Source organism: Trachinotus anak, unplaced genomic scaffold (assembly GCF_046630095.1).
Source record: "Trachinotus anak isolate AG129_WGS33_773 ecotype Australia unplaced genomic scaffold, CSIRO_AGI_Tana_v1 ptg000028l, whole genome shotgun sequence".
In the NCBI taxonomy this organism is placed as follows: domain Eukaryota; kingdom Metazoa; phylum Chordata; class Actinopteri; order Carangiformes; family Carangidae; genus Trachinotus; species Trachinotus anak.
In genome coordinates this window covers 6,497,452-6,511,911 of record NW_027273879.1, presented here as the reverse complement: position 1 = coordinate 6,511,911, position 14,460 = coordinate 6,497,452, and the positions used below count along the sequence as shown (strand labels likewise).

The 14,460-nt window shown below is 39.7% G+C and overlaps 1 protein-coding gene across 1 annotated transcript; it reads right to left on the bottom strand.

Annotated features, from left to right (window-relative positions):
* Window positions 1-6,342: 6,342 nt before the first annotated feature.
* Window positions 6,343-14,451, bottom strand: btc (betacellulin, epidermal growth factor family member). The gene is made up of 5 exons (XM_071466331.1): window positions 12,175-14,451; window positions 11,307-11,414; window positions 8,836-8,953; window positions 8,369-8,515; window positions 6,343-7,642 (listed from the first exon to the last, which is right to left on the bottom strand). The coding sequence occupies exons 1-5, from the start codon at window positions 12,212-12,214 to the stop codon at window positions 7,492-7,494; spliced, it is 564 nt and encodes a 187-aa protein (XP_071322432.1). The 5' UTR covers window positions 12,215-14,451; the 3' UTR covers window positions 6,343-7,491.
* Between the last annotated feature and the right edge of the window lie 9 nt (window positions 14,452-14,460).

Sequence of the window (14,460 nt, the reverse complement as noted above, 5' to 3'; positions counted from 1 at the left end):
TCAGTAGCAACCAATAGATTCACCACCAGTGTTTCCCACTGGATGACACCAGTGAAAGAAGTGCATGGAAGTGAAGATGAGGGGGAAATAATTCAAAGCGAGGATGATGGCTTAACTGAATAGTAGTAGAAGGTTTGGGACAGGACTGAAGACAAAACCCGGACAGGAGAAGTGAGAGTAGGAGGGTTAATTCGATTGTGATCAGACAGCAGTGGGATTCATTAGAGTCAGTCTAAGAGGAAGGCTATTTACAGGCAGGACTATATCAATACATCATGTATATATATAGGCTATTTCATATTGCACATGTTATTTGTTCAAGGTTAGGATGTGGCCCATGGCAGAGGATTACTGATATGTTCTGCTTTGCTATAGCTACATTGCGACTTCAAGGATGTGCCTACACTATTTTTTATCAAGGCTGGCTACATGATCCGAATGGCAAAAAGCTTAGAAACCAAAAATGTGAAATGTTAAGAAATAGTACGACATTCTTTGAAATGTGTTTACTGCTCGCTGAGCTGTCAATATAACACTTTGATATCCTTCCATACAATATGAACCCCATGAGGTTGGCAGGAAAGCATGAATCCTTGAGCTAAGCTAAGCTAAGCTAAGATACTAAGCTGCCGCCTACAGCTTCATATTGAATGAACACATATGTGTTTTAATCCACTTTGGTCTCTTTTGTAAGATAAGAGTACAGCACTGAGTTTGCAGAGGTCGGCTCTTTGTTTTTCAGCATGACCTCTTATACTTACACTACATATAGAATCAAAAGAGAATAACGAGAAAAGAACCTCAGATACATTTTCCTATCTTCTCACAGGGATCTAATACTTGGCCTATAAATAAGGAATTCATTATGGATACAGGTTGATATAGAGGATATATTTATACTTTAACAGGTTTAATCCTCATCTTTATTCACAAGACAGCAACTAATCCAGAGGGGAGCTTACTGAAATGGTTCAGGCATCCCGCAAACATGTTGTAGTTTTGTTTCGCTTCCCTTTTATTTACAGTTTTAAATTGTCACTGAGCTAAATGCTCTTACATTGAACTAGGAAACATATGAACTATTCACAAATGATTCTTCAAGAAATTCAGATCAAATATACTTTTGTAATTGCTTTTAAAGTCTTAAAGGAACAATGAAGAAAATAATGTCCTCAACTGAGGACAAAGGAAAATGCTCCAGAAGCTCAGCAGAAAGATGAGTGCTTGACTCTTCTGTGAGACCTCTCTGTACTATAGAACCTCCCATTCATATTTATGTGCTACACAGAGATATGGCTACAGTATTATGTAGTAAGTTAATAATTAGAGGCCTCCCATTCATAGGCAAGGTTATTGAGAAAATCATTTTTAACCACATCAGTTACTGCTTGAACATAAATGGCTGCTATGACTTCCAGTCAGGTTTTTATCAACATCACAGAACTGAACCTGCTTTCATAAAGGTACTAAACTCAGGTAAAATAACTGTCCTGGTTGTGATGGATCTTAGTGCAACGTTTGATACTGTTAATCCTAAAATACTGCTAGACAAATTAGAAAATGTGGTTGGTCCTCACATGGTGCAGGGCCTACGTGGAAGGTAGGGATTGTGTTGTCTCTATTGGTGCTCATGAATCACTGAAAACCACTGTTCCATATGGAGTCCCACAAGGATCCATTCTTGGGCCCCTTTTGTTCAAACTGTATATGGTCCCTCTCGACCATATCTTCCAAGAGCATAATGTGGCTTATCATATTTATGCAGACAAGCAGCTTTATTTCATACTTTCACTAAATGATTTTGATCCCATTGACTCTGTGTCTGTACCTTGAAAAAGTGATGGCTAGATGCAACAAAACCTCCTTCAATCAAATAAAGACAAGAGTGAGATAGTGCTATTTAGGAACAAAGAAGGAAAGTTGCAGCTTAGTGCCTACCTGGAATCTAGAGCATTAAAGACTTCAACCCATGTTAAAAATTTCGGTGTAATAATGGATGGATGGGGATCTTAGTTTCAGTGACCACATCAAAGCTATGACTAAATCTGTGTTTTTGGCATCTTAAAAACATAGCTATTGTCAGAGACCTTGTGTCAAACCAAGACTTAGAGAAACTTATTCATGCCTTTAGATCCTCCAGAGTTGATTATTATAAGATTATTAGACAGCTACAGATTATTCACAATGCTGCTGCAAGGATTCTAGCTAAAACCAAGAAAAGAGAGCTTATTACTCCAATTCTTAGGTCTTTGCACTGGCTTCCAGTCAGATACAGAACTGACACACCACTAAATGGTCTAGGCCCTAAATATATTTCTAAAATGTTTGATGTATATGAGCCTAATGGATCTCCAAGATCTGCAGGAGCTGGTCAGTTAGTGGTGCCTAGTTTTAAAACTAAACAGGGTGCAATGGCCATCAGTGGGCCTATGCTGCCCACTGCCAGAACCAGCTCCCAGTGGATATCAAATCTGCCCAAACCATAATTGGCTTTAAAAGGAAGCTAAAAACTGAAATTTTCCACTACCATCAATAATACTGTTCAGCAAGACACTGGGTAAACATTTTGTGAGAGTTTTGTGGTTTAATATGCAACTAGCCTAATTTGGTGCAGTTCACTTCTGTCTGACAGGCTGCTGGCATGCTGGGATACCCCCACACAATCTGTTGCCTGAACTGATGCCCATGCTTTAATAAGACTACCAGTGAGAAACTCATGCTACTGAAAGGTAAGTCATTCCACTGTGTATTTAGGCTTTCTTTGCTTAATGTTTCTGTTTGGTTCTGGGAAGTGAGTTGGAGAAAAGTTGGGAGAGAAAATAGACTGGACTGACTAAATAGACTGACTGATTTCTTATTGCAGGATTCTGCACCACAAAACAAAAAGGTATACGGTGTACGCAGATATCTGTATATGGCTGATGCAGTGACTTTCAAGGATCTACATGCTAACAGCCCTGTGAGGCTGTAGTTAGGCACAGTAATGCTTTGAGCTAAATGTTAAAGGAAGGATGCTTACATGCTTACAGTGACAATGGCAAACATGTTCTGATGTTTAGCAGGTAATGTTTACCATGGTCCTCTTCAATAGGTATGCTTTAAATTGTTTTCCACATATGGATTTAATGCACAGTATGCATTTTCGCACCACCAGGAGGCAGAAACACACCATCAAGCCTTCACAGTTCATACTGCATGAGCTTATAAAGTTGTAACTGCTACAACCTTTACACATCCAGCAGAAAAAAAAACTCTTTCTGTCTCTATCACAAGCATACGTCCTCATAGACTGACTGGTGTTTTGTCCATGGTTTGTTGAAAAAGTATCAGATTCTTCTTGGATTGTAAGGTTTCCAATACAGTATTTCTTTCTAGGCAGAGAAAGTCAAATTTCTATTTCTTATCCTGTTAAAGATATCATCTGAAAGTTTAGTTCAGAGGGTGCAAAAAATTATAGATGAACATGTTCATCTATCATCGATGGATTGAGTATGGATGCATTGAAGCTGAGTGCTGTATGAGACAAGAGTGAGAGAGACAGTGAGAGTATAAATATCAACATGTATGGGTCAGTTTCTAGATGTAGTTTTACAGTATTCATCGTACTGTATATTTGATTTGATAGGACAGACAAGATCATGTAGTAAAAATAATGTATCATCAGTGGTGATGATAACTGAATGACAAGGAAACCAAATCTCTGCTCAATATCCAGGAAGTCAGGAGGGCAAGACCTCCATCCATATTGATATGTTTGCTCACTGATCCATTTTCTATTTGTTGGCATCAAAATGAGACAGAAGGAAACCCGAATCATCTGTGTAATATTCCTTCACCAAACATTTGCCCTTTCGTTTTGGGCTCATGCACCACAAATCAACACGTCAGATCCTCTCTGAGCCTCTGCAGCACTTAGGGAGAAGAATAAAAGTCTGAGACAGGAAAAATCTCTGCTATAACTGGTACCTGCTCCAATCACAGCTACCTGTCATCCCTGTAATGGTTTCCTGATCCTCCTGGATTTTGTAAGATGTCTTCAGTTGACAGCTGTTGTCATGAAGGGGATGAATTTACTGAGGCACAATGACAGTTACAGCATTCACACTGTATTTATCCCCCAGACACGTAAAACCTCTATGATTACAATACCAACTTTCCAAAAATATATTTAGCTTAAGTTTATAAGAAAAAAATCATAACCATTCCCTTTTGTTACTTCTGGTACTAATAACAATTAAACTAATTACACTTGTGTTAGAAGAAATTGTAGTGTAGTAGCTGTTAAAGGTGATTTTAGCTCTTTTAGAAATATGCCATCAGAAATAGCTTTTGTGAAATATAAAATCCAGTAGTTCAAGATGTATACAGATCTGTAACTTAAGTAAAATACCATGCTGTTACAATTAAAGTCCTGCATTCTATAAAAGTAAAATTATATAAAAGTAAAAATATCCATGCAAGCAGAATAGTTTGTGTTTATGGTGTTTTGTCTTTTGTCATTATGACAGAGGCCTTAAAGTTTTAATGTGACATCTGGTTGAGGCAACTAATTTAAACATTTTATATACTCTTGGGGTTTGATACAATACATCATAACGTATATGCTCATTATAGGTATTTTGAAATCTTAATCAGCAAAGTAACTAGCAACTATGTCAAAGAAATATTTCCCTCTGAAATGTGGTAAAGTAGAAGTGTAAAGAAGCATAAAACTGAAAAAAAAATGCCCTAAAATTGCACAGAAGTAAATTACTTGAACAAATGTCCTAAGATTTCAACACTGACAGAATTAATGTGTACATTCAGTATTTTTGAAGGCTGTTGTGTTCTGCTGACCTCCAGTGGTATTCATGCAAACTACAAAAACGGTACAGAAACTGATTGATTGACCCCCCCCCCCCCCCCCCCCCCCCCCCCCACCCCCCCAACCCCTTTTTTTTTCACTTCCAGTTATGTGGTGCCCTGTGTGGTGCAGTATCTTTCGGTCAAACTGTTTAGTAGTCACTGAGCAGCTGTTAGAGCCACCAGCTTGCAGACATACCAGAGGAGAACAGATGGAACTATTAGCAGTCAGCGTGTAAACTGTACTGAATGATCCCTGTAGTCTCATTTATCCAAGGTCTAATATCCACTAGAAGTCTACTGAAGCATTTCAAAATTACACCACAGGTTTATGAAAGAGATTTTTACTGCGTCTCCGTTCCAAACAGTTTGGCTGGTATCTGTCGCTCTTATCAGCCTCATTTCTAAGTCCTGCAGACACACCCTTCATATAGAAACTCCAGCATTCCACAGCTGTCACTCTTTTGAAGACAGCCGGGCGCATAGGCCACCTGAAATTAGGTCAAAGATCCTAACACCTTCATTGTAAACAGAGGACAGAATAGATGTCCTTGCTGAATACAAAACTGTGGGTCAGTGTTCTTGTTAGGAAAAACATGCAGCCTTAAGTTCTGTTTCACTCTGAAAAGATACCACTATCATCACACCAAAATAACGATGTGAGAAACTTGCTTCTTGTCAGTGTTATCAGTGTATAAAAGTGTTTTATTGCTTTTTAATCCATTCTCCTCAAACTTAACTTCATATTTGCTTTGAAATTAGTTTACTTTTTCAGGCATTTTGAACAAAATATTTCAAGGCAACAGAGGCCAAGGGAGAGTTAGTCAGGCCTCTGCCTCTGTAAAATGAATCTAGGTTGGTGCAGCCATGTGTTGATTTTTCATATTACTTCATATACTAGCTAAGGGTAAGTTCCTCAGACAGACACATCAGTACATTTTGGCAGACTGACTTGCACATTTTAAAGAATTGCATTTGAAACTTTAAGGACAAGATGAAGATACAAGATGAGTCCCTTGTACCCAGTGGATTAAATCACATTATGTCAGCGAATGACACTGTAGTATGTTAATACTCTCTGGAATTTATTCTCTGGAATTTACTGGCTAATGTAGCACCATAGCAACACAACAATACAATATAACCAAAGTACAATCATGTGAAAGGTGATTGTACTTCACATAATCATTACAGTTCTTGCCCATTTGTTTATGTAGTAATATTGTAAGTAGTGTATTGTATTAGTTATAGCAGAGTTCATTGAGCATTCTGGAGAATCTGACACAGTGGAGGATCGCAAGTCAGCCCTGGTCTTGTGAACTGGTGCTCACTGGATTGTGATGAAAGCAAAACAAACTGAGGTCATGCTGAGTAACATTTCTTAATAAACACCAAGTAACACTGAGTAACTTTCCTCATAAAACACTGTGTGGTCTCATTGCAATAGATTTTAGTTTCCTGCGGAGTTGTTTGAAAAATAATCTACATGGCCGGCACATGTACAGGTGACATATTTATTAATATAAACAGCAGGAGCAGACTTCACTGGCTTTCACCTAACTCTCCCGATTCTACATTTAGATACAGACTTAATACACATACAGATACACTTTACCAGTGAAAGGCTGGCAGTTTGGAAACTGTCTCATACAGTGGAGCACTTTCACCTCAGTCGAGCCTCCACACACAGGCTCGGCTGTTCTGCCTCTGTAGCTCCGAGGCTGCCCGGCTCCAAATATACAGATCAAAAAAGCCTCCAGCACAAGTTCTCCTTGTCCTCAACCAACCCAAGAGTCCAGAACTGCAACCTTTAATAATATAGGAGACTCTTCTTGCATTGCTAATGTTTACAAGTAACAATATTCTGTGTGAGCGTACATGGAGACGTTGCTGTGAACAGAGGAAGAAGTGATCATAACTGATGATTTTGTGATTCATATTTTGAAATATCAATACTGTGCATTTGTCACAAAACACTAGCAAAAGTAGCAGTAAACAAAATAGAAATAATATGACACAAGAATACAGTATACTGTTCTGCTGGTACTTGTATTTCTATACATTCAGAGATTTATTTACATGACAACAGTGCCCTAAAGAGAGCATAGCATCTTCACATAGTCCCTTTCCTCTCATTTTTCAGCATCTAAGTGTCCCCCACACAGACCAATATCATGATCAACTGTGATCACTGGCTGCCAGCTGGTGTCACAGCTCTTTCCAACATAGCAACAATTTATTTGGTGCTGTACAGTCAGCGGCACTTAGTGACAGGCTACGCGTGCCTGTTGCACCACAGTATTGGAAAAAAAACGTCCTTGCCAGCACAAAAACAGGACTACACTTTGTGTTTATCATAAATCCAGGAAGGCATCTTCTTTGCTCTGAAGTTTCCGACAAGGCTGCCTTTTAAGAGAAGGGGGTACAAAATCCTGTGCTCGTGCTTCATCCAAAGCTGCCAGAGACACACTTTATCCACAAATGTCCCTCTATGGAGCAGGCCTCAGCCCTGTCGAGGACAGCGGCACCTCCTATAGCACACTGCCGTCACTGTGAGACAAAAGGCAGCAGCTGTCACATGACGGGCAAAATCCTTCAAATCTAAACAACTCGCAGACTTGTGGACGCACACGTGCTCATACACACTCCTCATACTGCATTGGTGTGAGGTGGCTCTGTTGAGTCTTGAGTCGTTAATGTTGTGTGTGTTGCTCTGGTATCCATCATGCTGAGCTTCTCTGTCCCATTCCTTGGTTCTTCCCTCCGTCTTCCCCTCCGCCAACACAATCTGTACCTACGACTTACAGAGAAACCGACTCATCACACAGAGGTCCCATGGACCTATAATCATTTATAGGCAGCAGAAATAGCACAACCACTGTTGTAATCATACATCATGCATGTAAAGGAATAGTTCCAGAGGTTTGGGACAAACTTCAATCAATGTCTTGCCGAAAGCTAGATGATTGATATAACTTTTACGTCTAAATGCTAAATATGAAGCTACAGCCAGTTAGCTTAACTTAGCATAAAGACAGGGGAAAGCAGCTAGCCTCACTCTGTCCAGGGGTAACAAAATCCACCTACCAGCACCTCTAAAGTGCACTTATTACTGTTAGGTCTCATTTGTTTAATTCATACAAAAGCGAAAATCTAAAAACAGCAATAGAGCTGTAAAGTGGGAGTCCCATTCATTTTTCCCATAGGCAATGTAACATGACTCACAGCTGGATCTCTTCTATGGCTTGGGTTAACATGAAACTAGTTCAATTGTTATTACAAAAGATCAACAACTATTTTAGAAAATGTCTGCTTCTTTAAAAAAACAACAACGCCTGTGTACATACATTTAACTATGAATTCAAAGGTGCATTTCAATAAGCATCCAAATACTCAGCTGAAGATCTTATGATGTGCACCACTGTCTCCCTCTTGGCAAGAGCGGGAATATATGTAGTTTCCAAAATGTCAAACTGTTCCTCTAAGTGCATTTTCTACATTAGTAGAAACAAACACACGGGCTTACTGTGAACAGATGCAGATGAATACAATGAGCAGCATGAGAAAAACGAGGCCGGCGATGACACAGACGATGATGATTTGTCGTTTCTCTCCTATCCGCAAGTCCAGGTCCACATATTCACACCTGGAGCCAATGTAACCTCGCTGACACCTGAGACAAAGACAGAAAGAAGACAACTTTGATGGCTTTTATTTTCACATGATATCCTGTCGGGTTTCCTTACAATTATCTGTTTGTCTCCTTCTCCAAATATGTCAGAACGTACTGTAACATTCAAAACCCATTACAGAGGAGGAACATAACTAACAAAAAAACCAAACAGTTTCTCTTTCATCTTATCTGTAATGGCATCGTCTTACTCCTTTGTTGCCAAGTTTGTCCTTCATGTCCTTTTTACCAAGTGACATCTAACTCTGTGTAGTTCTCTGTGTAGTCATCATCTGTATCTTTCTTCAGTGGATGTTTCTCACCTGCAAGATGGCGTCTTCTGTTCTTTAATGTAACGGCACTCTCCATGGACACAGTAGTGCATTAGATCCTCGGGACATTTTGAGAAGTGGCCATTCCACTGCCCCGTATCCGTTGTGTCTGCCGGAGAAATTAAACAACACATTTTCGCAGTTGCTATAGGCCTATGTCACTTCAACACAAGCATATGTCATTTTTGGGCATTTACTGAAACGAGTGATAAATAATGTTTTTCTTGAGACAGTCTCTGTTTCGTGTACAGACATGAGAGCAGTATCAATCTTCTCAACTAACTTTTGGCAATAAAGCGAACAAATGCATTTCCTTAAATGCTCATCTGTTTCTTTAACTGAGTCATGCTTCTCTAACTTGCACCGTCCCCTCCTGGCATGGCCTGATATTATAAATAGAAACTTCGCAATTCGATCCCAAGAGGAAGATTGATCATCCAGTGCCAGGAAAAGCCTGGTGTCATCAAGGTCTCATCAATCTCGTGCCTCAATTAATATAATTCTTCACTAAATGAAACACATGATACAGTTGGGATACAATAAAATTTCCATTCTCCTTGTCTAGCCTACTCACAACAACACACACTAAAACACACCCCGCAGCTGCTAGAAGGCCAATAATGCTGAACTTCTGACCACCAGTTACCACCAGTTAGTGCTTCTCATACCACAGGCTGCCACTATCTTTACAATCCATTCCCAGGAGATTATCTTTGAAAACGAGCTTGTAAAACAATACTGCTGTTCAGGTGACATCAATGAGAGCGCTTCAGTTGTTAGTCGAAACATGATATTCGGCTTGCTGCCGTGACCTCAGGACTGAAAGGAGGAATATCCAGTTACAAAGTTTAAGGGAATAGTTTGGGAAACACCAAAACATTGACTAATTCATTTTTTAGAAAGGTTCCTTCCTAGATAGCAAAATCAATCCAGTCCATAGTTGGGCCACATGCTTGTTTTCCTCTGGTCCAGTATACACCTGGTTCCACGGCCCAAATCTGGCCCATATACAGCATTATTATCAGATGCTACTTCCACATCTGGACCAATTCTGGCGCACACACAGAAAATCTCGCGGCTGTCAGACAACACCAGAGGATAACAGCCAGAATCTGTCCAGATCTGGAAGTAAATGGGCCAGACTTGGGCCGAGGACTCAGGGATATGTTGGGCCAGAAGTTTCATTTTTGCTATCCGGGTTTAAGCTGAAAAATATTTGTTCCTCTCAGGCTCTGTTAGGTTGGATGGGGACCGTCAGTAGACAGCCATTTTCAGGTCTTTCCAGAGATGTGCAGAGCACTCTGGACCAGGTTTTCACTGAATATTTCTCTGTACTTTGCACTGTACAGCTTTCTCTAAATGCTGATCTCACTGTCCCTGCTGCTGAACACCCCCACAGCTCGGTGCTGCCACCACCATGCTTCACAGTTGGGATGGTATTGGCCAGGTTGTGAGTGGTGCCTGGTTTCCTCCAGATATGACGCTTAGATTTCAGGCCAAACTGTTCTTAGTTTCACCAGAGAATTTTGTTTATCACAGTCTGAGGGTCTTTTAGGTGCTTTTTAACAAACTCCACTGAGGACACAGGATCTCTGGAGCTCAGCCAGAGTGACCATCGGGTTCTTGGTCACCTCTCTTACAAAGGCCCTTCTCCCTTGATTGCTCTTGGTTGTTCTTCCATTTAAGAATTGTTACCTTCAATGCAGCAGAAATGTTTTTGTAGCCTTCCTCAGATCTACATTTTGACACTCTCCTGTCTCTGAGCTCTGTGGGCAGTTTCTTCCTCCTCACGGCTTAGTTTTTGCTCTGACATGCATTGTCAGCTGTAAGACTTTGTATAGACAGGTGTGTCCAATCAATTGAAATTACGGAGAGTGGACACCAGTCAAGGTGTAGAGCCATCTCAAAGGTGATGAACAGAAATGGGAGGCAACTGAGCTGCATGTCAAGCATTGTAGTAAAGGGTTTAAATACTTATGTCAAAAATTGTATTTCAGCTTTTTCATTATGGGGAATTAAGAGTAGATTAATGAGGGAAAAATTAATTTGAATGATTTTAGCACAAGGCTGCAAAAAGTCTGGATACTGTCCGGAACCTATTTACAACCTATTTACACATCAATGAAGTCTTAATTAGCTAACAAGCTAATTTAAAACTCATTACTTTGAAACTAGCTTGTAGTTACAAAGAACTTCAAAAGGGCTTGTTCAAACTTAGTGATTATTTATGAATCGCTGGTGCAACCCAGTTCTGCTCTCCGGACAGCCTAGAATATGACTCCTCCATAATGAACTGCCTCTGTCTCTATATTTTCCTAATTCTTTTCCTTTCCTGTGAAGTGTGTCTGTGCACAGGTGTGCTTTGCCCATTCTTCTATTAAACCTCCACCTTAAACCTTGAAAGCAGCCAACCATTTATGACACGGTGCAGGAACCGCCCCTCACCTCCTGTCCATATCTACCTGTGCAATTGTCTCTGTTGCCATGGCGATGACAGTGGGACACAGTTCGATTGGCAGACTCGTCGGTGGCATTCCCCTGTGCCAGGCAGTGTTTGCATAAGGCCAGAGCTGCAGCGACAAACGCAAACGCACAAAAGCCCATCACACACACAAACACACACAATCACAAGAAACAGATTCAACCAATTTGTGACCATATCCAACCTACTGTATAGGAGCTACGTAAGAGATGATGGGAAAAAAACATAATCATAATCTGAGTTATTGGTGAAAAGATGGTGAGTCATGATGGCATTCAGCCTTATATTTCCCTTGGCCCACTCCTGTCACAGTCAACCTATTTCAATATAACACACACCTTTACTACTCTAAACACAAGCCATACTAACTACCCTGGTCAAAGCACTTTAAATACATAAGAGCTTAACCACTGATTGTATAAACATATATATATACCAAATGGCATATTCATTCCACATTGGGGAAGCCTGTTTTGACAATGATTAGTAATCACAAGGGATATATTGCTGGTGTATGGACTCTTCATTCAATCATTAACCAACACTGAAGTCTATTGTAGCAGTTGGAGCACTATCTTCAAACCTGGTGTGGCTGAATTACACATCAGGTGTAAAGTGTGCCAGCTATCAAACCCATACAGTGGAACTATATGTGAGGAAAACTGTCACAAAGAGCATGTGTTGAAAATTTATCATGTGTAGTTACAAGTAAACACCACTTTGTGTCTGTCTGAGGTTGCCAAACTCCGCGATGATAATAATTATATTATACTATAAACCAGCCCTCTGTTTACAAGAGAAGGTAAACGCTGATTCAAGTAAAAGGATAAAACAACAGTAAACCTTACCTGTTAGTATTCCCACATACAGTCGGTACACCTTGGCCATCTCCTCACTTGATGTAAGTGCTGATCCAATACATGAAAGTTCAGTGTCATTGGTGAGTAGAAGTCAAACCTGATCAATCCTTCCTCAGAGGTCAATGACCTATGCAAAAGGTGTGGACAAGCTGTGGAAGTTCCCCAGTGGTGGGTTGTGTTGTGGTCCTTCATTGATGAGAGTTAAGCACATAGTCAAACAGGAGAGCTTGAGGCTGTAACCAAAGCAGGCGTACAGGCCAAAGTGGCTCTCTGGACTGTGACTGGACTGCAACTACAGCGAGTGTGAGAATAGAAAAGGGGTGGCACCGAAACCCAACTCTGCTCTCTGCTCCCCGCCCACGACTTTAAAGGAGAATGCCACACCATTCAAGCAACTCAGGTTGTTTCTCTGTCAAAGAACAACTGTACCTTTATACCTGACTTTCCTTTTCTTAATGAAGTGAAAGGCGGAGCGTTCATTGACAATAAACAACAACCTGTTTAACAGCCAGATACTTAAGAATACATACTTTCAATTGCACTGCCTTTCAGAGGAACATGTTAAAATGTGACCTGAGATTTGCAGGATCCCTGCACCAACAGAAAGTAGATAAATGTAGGAGATTCATTAATGTGAAAATTCAAGTGGCTACGACTAATACTTGTACTTCACCTGGGTGTTTCCATTTCATGACACTTTGTACTTCTGCTTCAATACATTCCAGAGGGAATTGTTTTACTTAACTCAACTACATTTATCTGACATGCTGTAACAATGCATCATATGTTTTGTGTGTAGTTAGCTTTTTCAAAACTGGATATTCTAACTTTTGATACTTTAGATACATTTTGCTGATAATACTTACATACTTTAACCTAAGTAACATTTTCGATTCAGGACTTGAACTTCTATTCCATAACTGAGTATTTCTACTCAGGGGTATTGTTACTTTGCTGCCTTGGTAAAACTGAATGCTGGTAATTTCTCTAAACATGACCAGCAGATGGCATAAGTTGACATTTTCCTCTTATGAATTAAATAGATACTTTTAACACGTTTTCTAACACCTTAAATTCGGACTCTTGGTTTGTATGGTAACCTTTCTTAGTCTTTCATTTTCACAATGCCTCTGTACGGCCAGCCACCTTAAGTTTATAATTAAACCTCTCTGTGTTTTTCTCATTCCATTCCTATGATTAAATCTGCATATGAGAAACAGGCAACCTATTTGGCACAGAACATGACAAAAGAGCAACAGCGTGTGCATGCTGTGCCAAAAACATCAAGATGTGCAAGAACTTGTTTATCCAGCACGAAAGAGAAAACTCTGTTAATGCCCATAAATCTCCAACCTACATCTAAAACCATAAATCTCTGGACGGCCACCGTAGAAATAAATGTTACATTTTAAAATCGTATTTTTAAAATTTCAAAAACCTCCTGTAATGTAAAATATGTTTCAATTCAAAGACTATTTAAAAGGGTAAATAATATCAAGTACATGTAGGAATATGCTAGAAATAATAAAAGTAATAACATTTAGGATAAATTTCATATTGTAGATAATGTAAATTTTTTGACCTATTTAATTTTAAATCACATAAAAGTGATTTCATTCTCAAAAGGAGGATCTCATCCTCTCAGTGTGTTATAGGCCATATTCAAACAAAGGTTGTTGGGAGAGGAGGCATTAAAATGGGAAAACTATTGAGACTCGTCCAGAAGTGTACTGAGAGGAAAGGGAAGTGACAAAGTAGAGAGCCATCTCATGACTGGCTAGACATCTTTTATGCTGATTTAGACTGTTTCTGGGGCAATCTACACCTTCACATATCTATGTAACAAGACCCATATTAAATAGTATATACACAAATGAATAGAATAAACAGGCACTGATTTAGATGACTAAACACACTCAAATAAAATGGGCAACATGATTCATATAGTCCAATTTCTATACAATGATGATTCATATTCTATTTCTAATCCAGCAAAGCCTTGACCTTAAGTATAAGAGTATAAATAAGTCCAAAAAGCTTTAAAAAGCTCAAAGACTGATTGAAGTTTAACTCTGTGTTGAGTGTCTTTGCAGTTTTGGACAGGAAGAGCTAGTTTCCTCTCTCTGGCTGTGCTCCTAACTTAGAGTGAACATCAGGAAGCTCTGACGCTGTGAGATTCCAGGGTGTAATTTAGAGCCGGGCTATAAACATCCGCTTTGTACAACCCATAGACAATCACTATATGACTCTGCAACTGTCCACTGTGTAAAGTAG